Here is a 15,389-nt window from a genome sequence, read left to right on the forward strand (position 1 = left end):
AATTTGTTTTGTTTTCCTATTAAATGCATGTCTTAAGTACTTAAACAGCGCTCCTCGGTCTAAACCCTACAATCATAGTCAGTATGATCCTGTTACTCATACTCCTCAGCCCTGACACTTAATCTTCTACTTACTACCTGCGGCTCATGCACAAACAGCAGGCAGTAAGTAGCAGCTTGTTGGCACTGTGTCCAATCCAACGCCGGCAGTGTCACCTTGTCTGTGTTTTAAATGTGTATCATGAATAATGTAGCTACGCCGTGCAAGCCAAGACGTTCAAGACAAGCTAAACACACAGTGGCTACACATTGTGAAGTGTCAACATTTTCATACATATTGGGCCTTGTCATGTGTTTTCTCAGCATTGCCTAGAGTCTCCACGAAATGTTATTTCCCCCAAAAGGAATTATATGTTGAATATCATTTTAGATAAGAAAAATAGAATGGTTAGACGAGCGACAAAACAATTGGACAGAAATGCAGACAGGCTGAATTGCATTTGCACAACAATAAGATAGACATGCTCTCTTCCAAAGTTCTCTCATCATTCATGCATCTCAATCATTCTTACAGGCAATGGTGGAAGTGGATTGCTCACAGATACAATGGCAGTGTGCAACGTCAGTAATGCGAATCAAACTGTCCACCATGTCCATGCACCAACCATAAACCTGCTTATTGTTGTTAATTTAATCAGATCCTCATGAAAAACTATAGGAAAAATCTACCATTTTCTTTCTATGCTTTGGATGGGGTAAGATACTGAACGGACAAATGAAATACTAGTCCATTTTATTAAAACTTTATCCAAAATTCCCAGCATTCAAATGGGTTACCTGATGTGCAAACCGTCAAGAGGAAGTAGGTATTTAAACTGCTAGCATAAACCTGTTGGCTCTTGCTAGTATTCACATGCACGCACTATCAGTAAAAGTTTGGACACACCTACTCCTTCATTGTTTTGTTTTTTTGTCTTTGTTCACTGCTCTACGTTTTATCTACATATATAAGACATCAAATATATGGTCCAAGATATATAGAATTATGTAGTAAAGAAAAAGTACCTGAAAGTCCCATGTGCCCGAAGTGTTCCATGTCAGGGTCAATTAATGCCATGTATCCAAAGTAGTGATCAAAGCAAAAGGTAAAGTCTATTTTTTACAAATCTAAAACAAGTCTTGAGTTATTTTGAGTTTTTTGTTTACTGCAGTCCTGTCGGTAAGGGGGACCAGAAAGACAGAACTCGGGGAATAGTTTAACAGTGTTTATTTACAACAGAATTCCAAACGGTAGATCAAACGGTGAATCGGGGAGAGTGCCGTGGTCCAAGGTGAGAGCGTGAGGAGCAGGGTCTGAGACAGTAGCGGTGGGGAAGAGCAGGGTCGGAAACGGGAGGGCAGAGCAGGTCCGGGGAGCAGGATCTGGTGAGTATCCAGTAAATAAAATCCAAAGAGCGCAAAAACAAGAACGGAGCCAAGCAAGGAGTACCACAAAGATACACAGACGATCTGGCGCTGGGTGTCAGGTCCTCGCTCCTCTTATCCTTCCCAGGTGTGGTTGATTGGTGATTAGCCCCAGGTGTGCACGGGAGGAGCCAAAAATCTCCGCCCAGCTTCAGGCTCGGACACAGGAGGGAGTGGGGAGGTGCAAAACGGGGCAGGACCAGCAGGGATCATTAAAGTCCATATGTTCATTCTTATACTTGATGCTTTCAGGAAGAATCTACAATTTAAATAATCATGACGATAAAGGAAATACATTTTACATGGTATTGCACATTTTGGGGTCACGTGCACAGCTTTTGAACTGCTTTTTCAGACAAGAGGAAGCATCATGGACCATTGTATTGCAGATCCAACACGCTCTCATCCCACAACAACAAGTCTATCACCCAAATCATCACACTTTCTACCAGGGATCGTGATCAATAAAATGCTTCATAATTTTCACTACAGATACAGTGCAGTTTACAATATCTATGAAAATTATAACAGGGCTTTTGAATTTACAAGCTTCCTCTCAAATCCACAAACGAACTGTTCAGATTTTGTGACCCAAACCCTATTCCTGCCGTGTTTGTGAGCCAGTGTTGTACCACTCGCACTTATCTGCTCTGATACACTGGCCCCAGTTCTTTTGCTCATTTTCCTGCCAGATTCAGTAATGCAGATCCACTGTTTATGTCCCCCAACCCTTTTCACGCTCTCTAAATTGTATTTGTAACCCGGGTTTGGGCTGTTTTGTCGCCTTTGATCAACATAATGGTGGCCCTCTCCCTGTATTTTCATTACTTCTCTCTTTCTTGCCATCTCATTTTCTACTCTGAATGCAGATCATGGCACAAATGGAGGCTCCTTAAATGAGTTTTGTGTAATTACTGAGATTGCTGCACAATGCTTTAGCGCACTGTGTAAATATAATCAGGGTTTCACTCGTACATTCTTTGTTCTCCCCCTTGTCCGCCAGTTTTTATATATTTTAAGTGTTTTAGATCAGCTCTCTTCTCTCCCACTAGAAGGCTCCATTGTTTTGCTTGTCTGCCCTATTATGTAATTGAGGTTTCACACAGTCATATCGTATTTTTATTTTTTTAGCAAAGCATAAGAATAGTTTAAGGGTAGATGTCAGTGTTTATGAAAAATTGGGGATTAGGTTCTGTTTTTAGCAGTTGTCCCCCAAGTGGTCAAGCTGAGTTATAACGATTCGAAGAAGGAAACTGGCAATTAGCAAATCCATTACATTTAATCATAATGGGTTCAAATATTATGCATTAACTGTCAAATGTTGAGCTTTCTCCCTGTCTTTTTCTCTTAAAATGCAATAAAAATGTCAAGGAAGTCCAAAAAAGATGGAGAAAAATTATGTAGATATGCATATAGTTTTGATAGAACACAGTCATCCTAAAATGTTCAGTGTGTTCAAATTATGGTTGTTATGTCCAAACCTTAGAATTTTTCTTTTGTTTATTTGTAAACTTCAGACTACATGATGTGATTTTTTTATATAATATTCAAAAATAATAACCATGTGCTTGTGAAACTCTTTGTTGCCTCTCAGTGAGCTCTCTCCAAGCCCTCTCTCCCCATGCTGAGTAAATGACAACTTCTCCATGTGAATCCGTCTGTGTGCCAGTCTTGTTTGGGTGCTGTACTCACTGTCCGTTTGAGTTTCTTTGTCTCTTATTAGTGCTGTCGATGCACTGCACACTCTCAAACCCACTGGCAACAACTCAAGACGCACTGGGCCATATTTTATTCATGTGGGCTGCAGCCTTCTCACCACCTCCCCTGTTGCAAACATTTAGTCTTTGGCATAGACTCGGACCGTTCACGCTTGTTATTTTATTCAACCAGGCAAGGCTCAAGGCTCCTCATTTTTAATCCTGTCCCAATTCATTTTTACCACAACTGTCTAAATATTTCTACCAAGCCCTTTGCTAAGACTATTTTCTTGGTCTATTGAACTGTACTGTATTCTTTATATTTGGCAGCAGAACTATTCTGTTGACATTTTGTTTCAATCCATCCCCATCACTTTGACATATGGGCTATATTACGCCAAACTGACTTCTAGAGTGTACTTCAAATGTTCAGTGTAATAATGTTGCCTCATCAAAAAAACATCATTTGTGTTTAACTGTATTTTCTGGTGCCCAGTTTCTCTGAGGTCCCAGCAACCTTTTGTTTCTATGCAATTTTGTTACCAGGGTAAAAGTACAGATACTGGAGAAAAACATACTCACGGAAAAGTAAAAGAATCACATGAAAAAATCTACTAACAAAGTAAAAGTATAAAAGTACCGCTTAAAAAAATGTACTTAAAGAGTAAAAAATAAAAGTATTTTGCACATATTTTCAGGTTTTATAAGACTTCAGTTGTACTGATTTTCAGCAGGTCTCAAACAGTAATAACAAAATACTTTTACATCTCAGTCCAGTTAAAAAAAAAAAAAAAAAAAAAAAAAAAAAAATTATATATATATATATATATATATATATATATATATATATATATATATATATATATATATATATATATATATATATATATATATATATATATATATATATATAATATTTATTTATTTAGCACTTTTTAAAAATGACAGTACAGAGAATCAGGTTTGGCAGCCAAACAGTAAAAATGCATACTGTACGTATAATGAACAATAGTTGTCCATGTGCATGGGAGTGATAGAAGCCAAAAGTCTTTTGAATCGCTCCTAGAAGATAAACACATTTTTCATCAACAATCATGATCAAAGATAAAACAAGACAGTTTACAACATGTTTTCTTATACATGAAACATTTGCTTTAATAAAGTAAAATATGATGACACTCAAATACTGTGTCAACAGCTTAAATTTGAATTTAGATTTGTACATCGACAGTGACAGTGAGATTTGAAGAAGGTCTGTATGAGTGTTGCATGATTTTGGATCATGATACCAAATTGAAAATTGCTTGTGAGTAATTATAGTTAAAATAAGACTCATTGCAAGAAATCAGAATCATGCAGCGAGCTAAAAACAAATGTACAGATCAAACGGGTGTTTATATCAAAGATATTTAAGAGCTTCAATTAAAAACAAAAGGAGCAAAGGAGCACTTGGAGCATTAGGTTTAGACCAGTGGTTCTTAACCTGGGTTCGATCCAACCCTAGGGGTTCGGTGAGACAGTCTCAGGGGTTCGGCGTAGGCCAAGGCACATTGGTGAATTGAGACACAGCATGAGACATGGCCAGAGTGAGTGGCCAGAGTGATGCCCCGGCATTGACTGGGAGGATCCCGGCGACAACTGCGCTCTGATTGGACATCTTTGAGGGACCATGGAAGTACATTACCGTAATGACAGTAACATATTTAAAGAGCCCCATGCCTCTGCTTTGACATGAATTTACATGAGAGCACAATTGGTTGCGGAGTTATGGTGTGTGTTAAAATGTTAAAAAGAATAAATACCATAAATACAATAAGTTCATTATTGAAATACATAAAGTTAAAAATTTAAATCATTTCAGTGTGGTAGTATTAAAAAAGGTCATGTCTTTGTTAAAAGGTATGTATGTAATTTGTAGTGAGTTCATGCATTGTATTGGTTTTATTCTTTGAACACAGTGATGTTAATGCACGGTTCATTTTGTGCACCAGTAAAACATACATATGTCTTGAATTTGAAAAAAAAAAAAAAAAAAAAAAAAAATTCAATAAAGAAGGGTTTCGTGAATGTGCATATGAAACTGGTGGGGTTCAGTACCTCCAACAAGGTTAAGAACCACTGGTTTAGACAATGTTTCTATTCTTAAAACATGTGTGGGTATTGAAAAAAAGGGTTTAAATAAGTAGTAAAGGTACTTTGCCACGTCTTATGTTAAATAGGGGAAAATTAGAAGGCAATCATATATATATATATATATTTTTTTTTTTTCAGCAAATAGCTTAAAGCTAGATTTTTTACATTTAATGACAATTCATTTGCTTTGAATCACTCTGAAAAATTAATGAAGTCACAGTTTAACTTATCAAAAGTAAAATCTATATTTCTATTTGAAAGAAAAATGTCTTTATCATTGGCAAATATCAGTGGAAAAGTTGTAGCAGAGACAAGATCATTTACATAGATAATAATGGTCTCAAAACTGAACCTTGTGGTACACCATATTTTATAGAATTCATTTCTGATACCTGATTGTTCATAAAAACATACTGTTTTCTGTTAGTGAAATACTTACACAACCAATTATACACATTATGCCTAAAACTGTATTTTAATGTATTGTTGTATAATGTATCTGATCTGTCATACAAGTCCCTTCTTCATTACTTGTTATAGGTGTACAGTTAGGTCCATAAGTAGGTGGGATGTGACTCAATTTTCTCACTGTGTAATTATTGGTTAATTCACTCCAAGGAATAACACTGAAGTATCTTTTGGAAATTATATATCTGTTGCATTCATGAAATGTGTTCCATGAATGTCTAAAACACCTATGTGCATTTATTTTACAAACAGAATAAAATCTGATCAGGCTTAACATGCACATAAGTTCCAGTTCATTCTTCAGACTGATCAGGTCCACTGCAGGGTGGATGAAATAGCCTTGCCTCCAGCAGGATAAGATAGATTTCTTACAAGAATCCAGCTGCTGAGCAAGGCATTATAAAGTTCACTTTTCTGCTTCCTCAATGCTCAATGGATTTTTTTTTTTTTTTTTTTTTTTTTAGTTAAGTTAAATAGATTTGAATTTGGATCATATTGGATGAACTGGAAAATTCACGATAAAAGTAAAAGTGAACGGTAGTTTAATTTGAATGTTTCCGCTATAATTGTAAAAAAAAAAAAAAAAAAATACCACCTTAGTATGAAACCACTGTGTTGCCTAAGATAGGTTACACACAGCTTTAATTTGGGACTAAACACTCTGTGCACTAAACTGTGTGCAGAGTATTTTAATAGAATAGCTTACAGCTCCTAGTCATTTTTTTTTTTTTTTTTTTTTTTGCAATTTTAGTTACAGTGAGGTTAGTATGTTGCTTTGAAAATGCCTTTCGAGTCTAAAACTGCCTCCTTCAGCCAATATATTAGAAGAGACCTGTGACATCACACTCTTCTTCTCGGATTACACCCAATTAGGGACACGTGGCTGCAGGGGCGGAGTTTGGCCCCCCTCTTTACTCCTCCAGGCACTTCCCATTTGAACTCTGTCTCTGGGTGGAGTTTAGGTGTTTAGTCCCACTTTAAATACTTGTAATCCTTATCACATCCAGCGACAGAAGAACAAACAATCGTCTCTGCAATCTTTCTATTTTGTCAGCGATCTTCTTCAAAAAACTGTCTGGTAGAAACATCACACAGGTTTTCACAGGGAGAGGGGGCTGGATTTCGTCTGCTTGGTTCACCCTCATTTTCTCGCTTCACTTTTGGCTTTTAAGTCCCTCTGCACGTCTCCATCCATCTGGCAGGACGACGCTGCTTGAAGCTCTTCCTCTTATTTTACTTCTGTCTCCGTCTGTCACTCACATCTCTCTTTTACACCAGACGGACCCCTTCTTCTCCTTGTCCCCCTGTGAGCCTGTTACGCCGGCGGCCATCTTTCTTTCTGTAATTCCCACATGTTTAAAAGGGTTATATTATGCAAAATCTACTTTTTTAAGCTCCCCCCTGTGTTATAATAAGATATCATTGTTCTTATTTTCACTTTGGTGGAAGTATGAAGTTTCTACTGTAGGCTGAGCTGCCCTGAACGACAGAAGTGACAGCCTCTACAGCCACTTTCAATCAATCACTCACACACACAATCTGGTTAAGTGTCATGCCCAAGAACACAACAACAATATGCATTAGTCAGAATGGGAATTTAAGCTTCTGATTATAAGACGATCATTGCAACCATTTGGTTAATTAGTAGATACTGACACCGCCTCCTCCTCATCAGCTTTCTTCACCCTAGAGATTCTGATTAAATCAAATGTTATTGGCAAAATCCCCAATCTTTGTAACAAGCAAGTGATGCAAAACAATATAAAAAGTGAACAAAAGAACTGTTAAACAACCTCTTTAACTACTGGCCCACTAACTCCTGTAATGTACATCTTTAAAAAAAAAATCACTGTTGATAATTTGTTATGCTAAAATGTTAGCTTTTAGTCAAAGTGTGACTGAACAATCCAGATCTATTTCCGTTTTAAAGGCATCTGTATGTGTTTTCTTTCCGTACGCTGTGTAAAATGCGTAGTGCCGTTAGACGACCAAAACTCATTACAGAATAATATACCCCCTTTTCACACCCCTTATTTGTAACCTTCAAATATTTTTTTTTTAGTTGAACTCATCACAACCGTCTGAGAAAGCCATTCCCTTCTTCATCTGCTTCTCTTTTGCTCCTTGCCACTATAATTTTGCCTAAGAGCGCTTCATTTAAATTCCCATTCACGCTGCTGTCACACTATCAGACAGATTGTACTACATTACGGAGCGAAAGGTCAGGACTTGTGCACAATTTCAGAAGCCGCGTGGATATTTCTCTATCATTTTCTTTTCGTTGATCCTAGAACTAGAAGACAGCTGGCAGAGGCAAAACTGTTGCTGGTATGGATGAAAACCTGAAATAAGCCCTTGAGACTTATATTGCAGGCTTGTGAACATGAATTCCCATCAAACCCACGATTTTCTGAGGATTTTACATATATAATTGTGAACCCTTTTTTTTTTTTTTGTTCTATTCTCTCCTATGCATGCATGCATCTGGATCAGCTCCGAGTCTACAGGGGTGCAAAAAGGTGCATTGCGACCTGATTTAAGCAGGTAAAATAATGGGACGTAATGAAAGAGTGTTGTATTTCTTTGGAACTTGGATGCTCCTTTAGTCAGTTTGATCTGGGCCTGGTCTGGATGCACAGTTGTAAGAAGAAAAATGTATTCAATGTGAAATCCAAATACATCATCATTACAAAAGTGTAGTAAATGATTATACTTCCAATCTAAACCTATGTTCATTGCAAAGTTAGGTCATATTTGTTTTGTCTTGAACCAGGATCTTGGTCAGAAGAAAAAAACTAATGGGTAGTTGTTGTTTTGGATGAGCTCCCCTCTTACAGATCAGTATTATTGTTTCATAATATTTAATTAATAATCTGAAAATTACGACAAAATAGATCTTTTTATATATTTCGATTTTAAATATATAATTTTTCAGAAGTAAGAACAAAGAAGTGGCTTTTAGTTGTTATTTTGTCCCAGCACTTGGTCTTCAAACTGTATTTCTACTCTTTTAGCAGATCTGAGCACGGGCAGCAGAGATTCGGCACTCGTCCAATGGGAATCGGCTGTTCCAATTCACAACACAGAATAAGTTTTTATCTAGTCATATCCAAAGAAAACATACCTCTAGGCAGTAAGGATGTCGAAAAGAAACTAAAACTAAAACAACTAAAAACTAAAATTAAAATAATAATACAATGAAACCTATCTGAACTGTCAAACGGTAATAACGATAAAGAACAGAATTACAATATTAAGATTTCCAAGTTGTCATTTCCACTTCACAGTATACAGTACACTATACTGTATAATCACTTCTACAGATCAGTGTTTCCTTGGCAACAGATGAATGGTTTAGTTCTCAAGGCCGATCTAAAGTTGTGCAGAAAGTCCTTCTTGATGTTCCACTGATGATGCCACAACACTAACAGAACACTATCACAAATCCAATACTTGGTCCTATATATATGACATAACCACTCCAAAATGTGCCCGTTTCATATACAAATGTAAAGATATTATGGTTAATCCGAGGTAATGGTGCAACTTAAACTAGATGGAAACTTAGCCACAGTAGCACAGATGGTAAAGAGGTTGTCCACTGATCTGAAGATTGGTGGTTCAAATCCCACTCCCGAGATAGACATCGTTCGTAGAGCGTGTCTGATAAATGATCATAGATGAATGCTGTCGTTAACCCGTCTCTAGTGTTTTACAAATGAGTGGTTTCTTTGAGTGCCTTGAAGGTGGAAAAGCGCTGCGTATCATATTATATTTGATTTTAACATGGATTATATTGATTTTTTTCTCAGCTTACCAATTTCTTATTTATCGTATCCTATATTTTTATCCATTGGCAGTGTCACGTTGCTTTGAAGCCTCAACACAAAAATAAATCGTATATGTTTAATGCCAGTTGTTTAGTATATGGATAAAAGAAACTTATATCTTCCATATTTTTGGCAGTGGAGAGCACAGTCAAATCTTATCTGTGCAGCTAAAAACTGGGCATTCACCGCACATATGTTTACCATAATTACCTTAGCCCTTGGTAAAAGTCTTTATCCCCATTTCTCAAATCTGGAGCAAATGGCCCAAACAGCAGCACGCTATTGAAAAATAATTTTCCTCTCAAGGCAACGCGAGCACTTCTACACGGTCCAATTTTCTGTAGCTGCCAAAACGTCTCACCTCTGTTCAACATTTTTACGCAGACCTCTCTAACTAGCCTTAAAAAGACAGAAACATCATACGACTCCAATAGGCCAGAAGTAAAAATAAGGTGGCAACTTGTCAGAAGTAATAAATAGAGTGTGGGTGAGTAGTTTGTGAAATACAGTGGTAGAAAAGCAGTGAGAAAACAAAGACACAACCAGCGCAGTTTGAAAAGATTGCGCTTATTTTGTGAATGACCAGTATTGATAGACATAATAATGCAAACCTTTGTACTATTTGGTTCAATTTGTTTTTTTACTTTCAATTCAATTTATTGTTGTATTTCTGAAAATCAACACAAAAGACTGAAAACGGGGCTTCACAAAATTGATGATTAAATTTTAACCAACACAAACGTTTAGAAAATCAAGCAGTGAAACATTCATTGGTCAATAAGAGATAAGTAAATTTATTCAGGCCAGTTAGTAAAACAGGTAGAGACCGGCAGATGTGTTTAGCTTGAGATAACTTTACAATGTGGAATTAAAAGGTAAAGGAGTACGTGTGAAATAAATAAAAGAACAAGCATATTGGATGTAGAAGGAATATTGATTGGCTAGGGCTTCCTGGAGTAAACTGAGAAATGTAGACATGAGAATACAGGACCACTCAAACTCACATTTGCTTAGGATATAGCCCTTTTAAAGCGGGACTAAACACAAAATAAACAGTTTCGCTACTAATCTGTATAGGGCTGCATGGTGTTTTAGTGGCATTTTACTGCTCTTTGACATTTTAGTGCAGACCAATTTGCAGCTTTGTGGTTTAGAACAGTGAAAAACAGAGTGCGTGCTGCCAACTGTGCTTAAACTCTGTCTGCATTTTAAGAGGCCCGTGATGTCACAGGTCTTTGATGTCATGGGACGCATATCTGCAGGGGCGAAGTTTAAAGTGGAAGTCCTTGTTGATCCTTTATATCGCTCAAATAGAACTGGACCATGCATAAACCCGAGCGTTCCCGTGAAGTGACTAGGTTTCTCATATGGACCAACTTATTATTGTGTTCCTTTGTGGTTTTATTGCATTGTACAGTCTCCTTGATTCCTTCATTTTCTCCCTTCTTTACTTGACTGACTCACAATCTCTTCTCCGGACCATGAAGCTCTTTGTTTTCCTGACATGCTCGTTCTCTGCGTTTATTCCCAATCTCTTGTCTCATCCCTGGAAAATAGTTTCTTTATACATCCAAATCTACAATGTACACCATCTGCAGGAGAGGAATTTCCATAATGCACAACTCTATGTGTCTAAAGTAATTGGATCGCCTTCCTGCCTTATACGATGCAGTCCTTTGATTTGATTTTGTCGCTACATAAAAGACAGAAAGAGAGGAACAATAAAATGGCAGTGTTAAGCATTATTGGTGGTGGGAAAACTGAAGCTTTGAGGGCACATAAAGTTACCCATGCATGCTTTAATTCAATGGCACAACACTCCAGCACACCCAGAGATGGCTGTCGACAAGGACCTGCGTCAACTTGGATTTTAGAAACAAAAGTGCCACTAACAATTGGAAAGATTAGATGTACGTGTGGAAGAGTTGTCATACTGGCTCTCACTTAAGTTGTGGAGTCTTATATAATACCGTGTACTCTCTAACTACTTTATCAAAATCCACTCAACTGTTTTAAATAAGAAAAATGTCAGAGAAGATTTATGTTGTGATGTAAATTAGGACCGCAAGTGTAGGAAAAAAAAAAAAATCTAATTTCGATTTGTCTGAAAAGTTTTGCAAATGATGTCTTAAAATGAGGATTCAGTTCACTTTCCACAGTTTTAAACTATCCCTGAGCAGTAATATCTCAGAAAAGTGTGAAATATAAAAGGATAATGAACAGCCATGCATTCCTAATTGTTTGTAAAGGTTTGAACTTAAACTCCTTTTCCCTGTAGAGAGTGTATTTTGTTGTTTGCAGTGGACATTGTATTACCCAAAAATGGCATCCTCTGCTGTTTGGTAATTGGACCAATTCAAATTGCTGTTACTGTAATGCTAAACATCCCCAAGTGTTCCATAATAAAAAGGTTATCAATTCATCTGGAGATTTTCTATATAATGCTTTTTGCTTTTAAATGAAGTGGCTTGGTCAACTTTCATAGATATAGTAACGGGTTTTATACCTTGGATCTGGAATTATTCAAGTATCAGAAGTTTATGCTTGTATTTGCTGAGTACCACATAATAACTACACCTTAATTAGCCTCAATAAAGCATCAACATCTTACTTATTAATGGGCGACAGTGTTTGTCCACTGATCAGCAGGTTGGTGGTTCGAATCCAGGTCTTGACATAAACATCATTGGTCGAGTGGTCAGATCCACTGACCCACAGGTCGGTGGTGTAATTCCGAGTCCTACGGATAAATGTTGCCGCTGAGTCCTAGGGCAAGACTTTTAGAGTGTAGTTATAGAGAGAGAGCGACAGAGAGCGAGAGAGAGAGTTAATAAAATGTTAATAAAATGTCTATTCTAATATGGACTGTATTCTAAAGCAGGATGTCAAATATCATTCTTCCCTGAAAGTCGCGTTATCCCCAAGGCTGCAGAAAACTGAAGGGAGGTGCCAGTTGTAACGTTTCACTGATTCCCTTTTGTGCATATGTTTGATGTATTTGCCCTGACAGCACTTGTTGGACCATCTGTCAGTCTTGCAGTGATATCTCAATTCTGTATCCTTCCCCATGGTCTCTCACCCTTTCACCTTGGTTAAGTGTCCCATTTGTTAACTTAATCATTTAAGGAGGAACCTAAGGCTTTAAGCAATGGCAACTGTAGTCGGTATCAAATAGTTTTTAGATATATTCACAGAGGGGGGCTGCAGACACTATTCCTCCTATCAAACAAAATCCACAAATGTACAAATGTTGGACCTCATTGTTTGTAACAGTGACCAAGTCTGTTACAACACAATATTTGACCAACTATACCAAATATTTCAATATTAAACTGTGAAACTCATTAAATACTGGACCTGTTTCTTGTGTTTGCAGGGAGTGCGGGGACACCAGTGGTTTTCAATGAGAATGGCGACGCCCCCGGCAGGTACGACATCTTTCAGTACCAGATCAACAACAGGTCGACCGCAGAGTACAGAGTCATCGGCTCCTGGACCAACAAACTGCACCTCAAGGTACAAACAGAGCCAGCAAATACAATACATTACCAATTATTGCTGCCTTTGCTCCCATGTGATGTAATACAGGAAGCACTCGGCTGTGTTTTTAAACTCCACACACCTTCACTAGAATAATATGGATAATTTCAGTCCTAAAATTGCCAGTCTCTACTGAACAAAAGGTAAAAGTTAGCTGTTAACTTAAGAATTTCCACTACTTGACATCACAAGGTGGAACAGAACATTTTGAGCTTTGGAAATGTAGACAGATTAATAATAAAGATTTACTCAAACACGTGTGAATGAAACAAAACACAACTCCAGGTATATTTTTGATGAGGTAACAACATTCTAACATGGCTTAAACCTCACAAGAGACATTTAAGTTGAATTTGTCAAAAAAAATGTATGATTGAGTAAAACTTTTGAAAATGACAGCTGGTATGATTTTAGTTTTAATTTGAGCAACGGCACATTTCTTTGAAACAAGTTCTAATTATTTTATGGTTCTCAAACTCAGACACTTTTCATTTTTAGTAAGCTTTCCCAGATGGACCAAACCGAACATAAGATTTAATGCACAGCTAAACAGAAAATCCCATTGTTGCCATCTCAATCGCTAACAGGTCTAGCGTCACTCCTCAAAACAATGGTGTGCTGGAGCTGCGAAGAGCTGCTAATAAATCCACCCAGGACTTCATTAGAGAGGCACAGTGACAGATGAGGCGAGTAATAGACACCAAACGCTCACTGGCTGATGCAGTGGTTGTCTCAGTCAGAGCGAAACAGAGAGAAGGATTCAAATGGACAATGCCACAGAGATGTACAGGGATGAGCACTGCTGCTGTCTGCGATGACAAATTAGGTTGTGGATTTGATTAGTGGAACGAGACACATGGGTTTTACTGTATCATAAGGCGTCTAGGTTGTGTGAAAATTTCCCAAGAAGTGCATGTTAAGTTTGAGATTTAAATAAGTGAGTGTTAAAGTTGACTAACAGAGATGTAAACTAAAGAAGAATGAATGAAAAAAACCTCAAACCAAACACAGAACTAGACAAGCTATCTATACTTTTTACTTCAACATTACGGACCCTTTGGCGTATTTATTCTAAGAGAGATCAGAGAGGTTTGTTTTTCAACTTTTATGGCAGTTCTGCTCATCCACTGTCTTCCTCAGAGTTGTTTCTTGTCTGCAGATTTACACAGGTCTAAAAGTTATGGCGTTAGCAGGCCTAATATGTAGGAAGGATTTTTCTCAACTTTATATTCAGTTATTTCTGTGAACCCAGTTGTTCTGTGAGTCATCTCCAGGAGAGCAGTGTAATGTACGTTTTATTGTCCTATTCTTATGAAGCTGATGCATTTAAATAGCAAATGGTCACTTTTTATATAGCACTTCTCCACATTTAAGGTACTCAAAAGCTCTTTACGTCAACCACTCACCCATTCTTACACCAGTGTGGATTGCCCAAGAACACAATGACAGCAATCATCAGCAATGTGACCGCTCTACCAATAATATTTATGCCAAGAGCAGGAATTGAACCATTAACCTTCTGATCAGTGGATCTGACCCTCTACCAACTGAGCTACTGTCGCTTTAAGTGTTTGAAAAGGCCAGTAGCCAATACAGGATATCAGGATATATTGGTCCATGTCTAATTAATAACAATAATAGTGTTTTAATGTGCAGTCATCTATTTCACTTTGTATTGATAAAACCCCTTATGATAATACAAAGGTTATAGAGCTTCATATTATGACTAGTATAATTAATTTGATCTCCCTTTAAAAAAATAAAGATTTTGCTTCCTCTTTCCCCTTATATACAGCCAAATAATTGCTCCCTCTCACCTAAACAAAATAAAGTATATAATAAACAAAGAAGCTTGTTGTTGTTTTGTCACTCTGGTAATTATGGAAAGAAAAGAGGTTCACATTATGGCAATAGTTTCATGTGTTGAATATTTAATGTATTTAAAAAGGTGTGAGAGTTTGTAAACAGTCTGTGGGAACTGCTCAGGCTATGAATAAATAATAAAGTTCCATAAAACATTACAAAACTAGCCTGAAAAGTTAGAGGTTCATTTACACTGTGGCAGAAGAAGCCTAGTTTTTCACCCAGAGCGCTGCAAGCGGAGTAACCCAGTAATATAGTTGGAACGCTGCAAGCCTCTATATTTTTCTGTCAAAAATAAACGCCATTCACTTTCACCCGGATGGCTTCTTCTTCAAACTTGTTTTTGCCTTGATAGAACTGTGTGCTAGTTAGAAACAGCTCCAGTTGTGTAGTGT

General features: G+C 37.3%; 1 protein-coding gene across 2 annotated transcripts in view; it reads left to right on the forward strand.

The window, feature by feature from the left end:
• grm8a (glutamate receptor, metabotropic 8a) overlaps window positions 1–15,389 on the forward strand; it is a 411,383-nt gene that overhangs the window by 334,965 nt on the left and 61,029 nt on the right. For both annotated transcript variants that reach the window (XM_033990109.2, XM_033990110.2), the window contains exon 8: window positions 12,968–13,107. In XM_033990109.2, coding sequence (XP_033846000.2) covers window positions 12,968–13,107 — 140 coding nt within the window. The remainder of the gene's footprint in view (window positions 1–12,967; window positions 13,108–15,389) is intronic.

The sequence above is a fragment of the Periophthalmus magnuspinnatus genome, chromosome 23, assembly GCF_009829125.3.
Source record: "Periophthalmus magnuspinnatus isolate fPerMag1 chromosome 23, fPerMag1.2.pri, whole genome shotgun sequence".
Classification (NCBI taxonomy): Eukaryota; Metazoa; Chordata; class Actinopteri; order Gobiiformes; family Gobiidae; genus Periophthalmus; species Periophthalmus magnuspinnatus.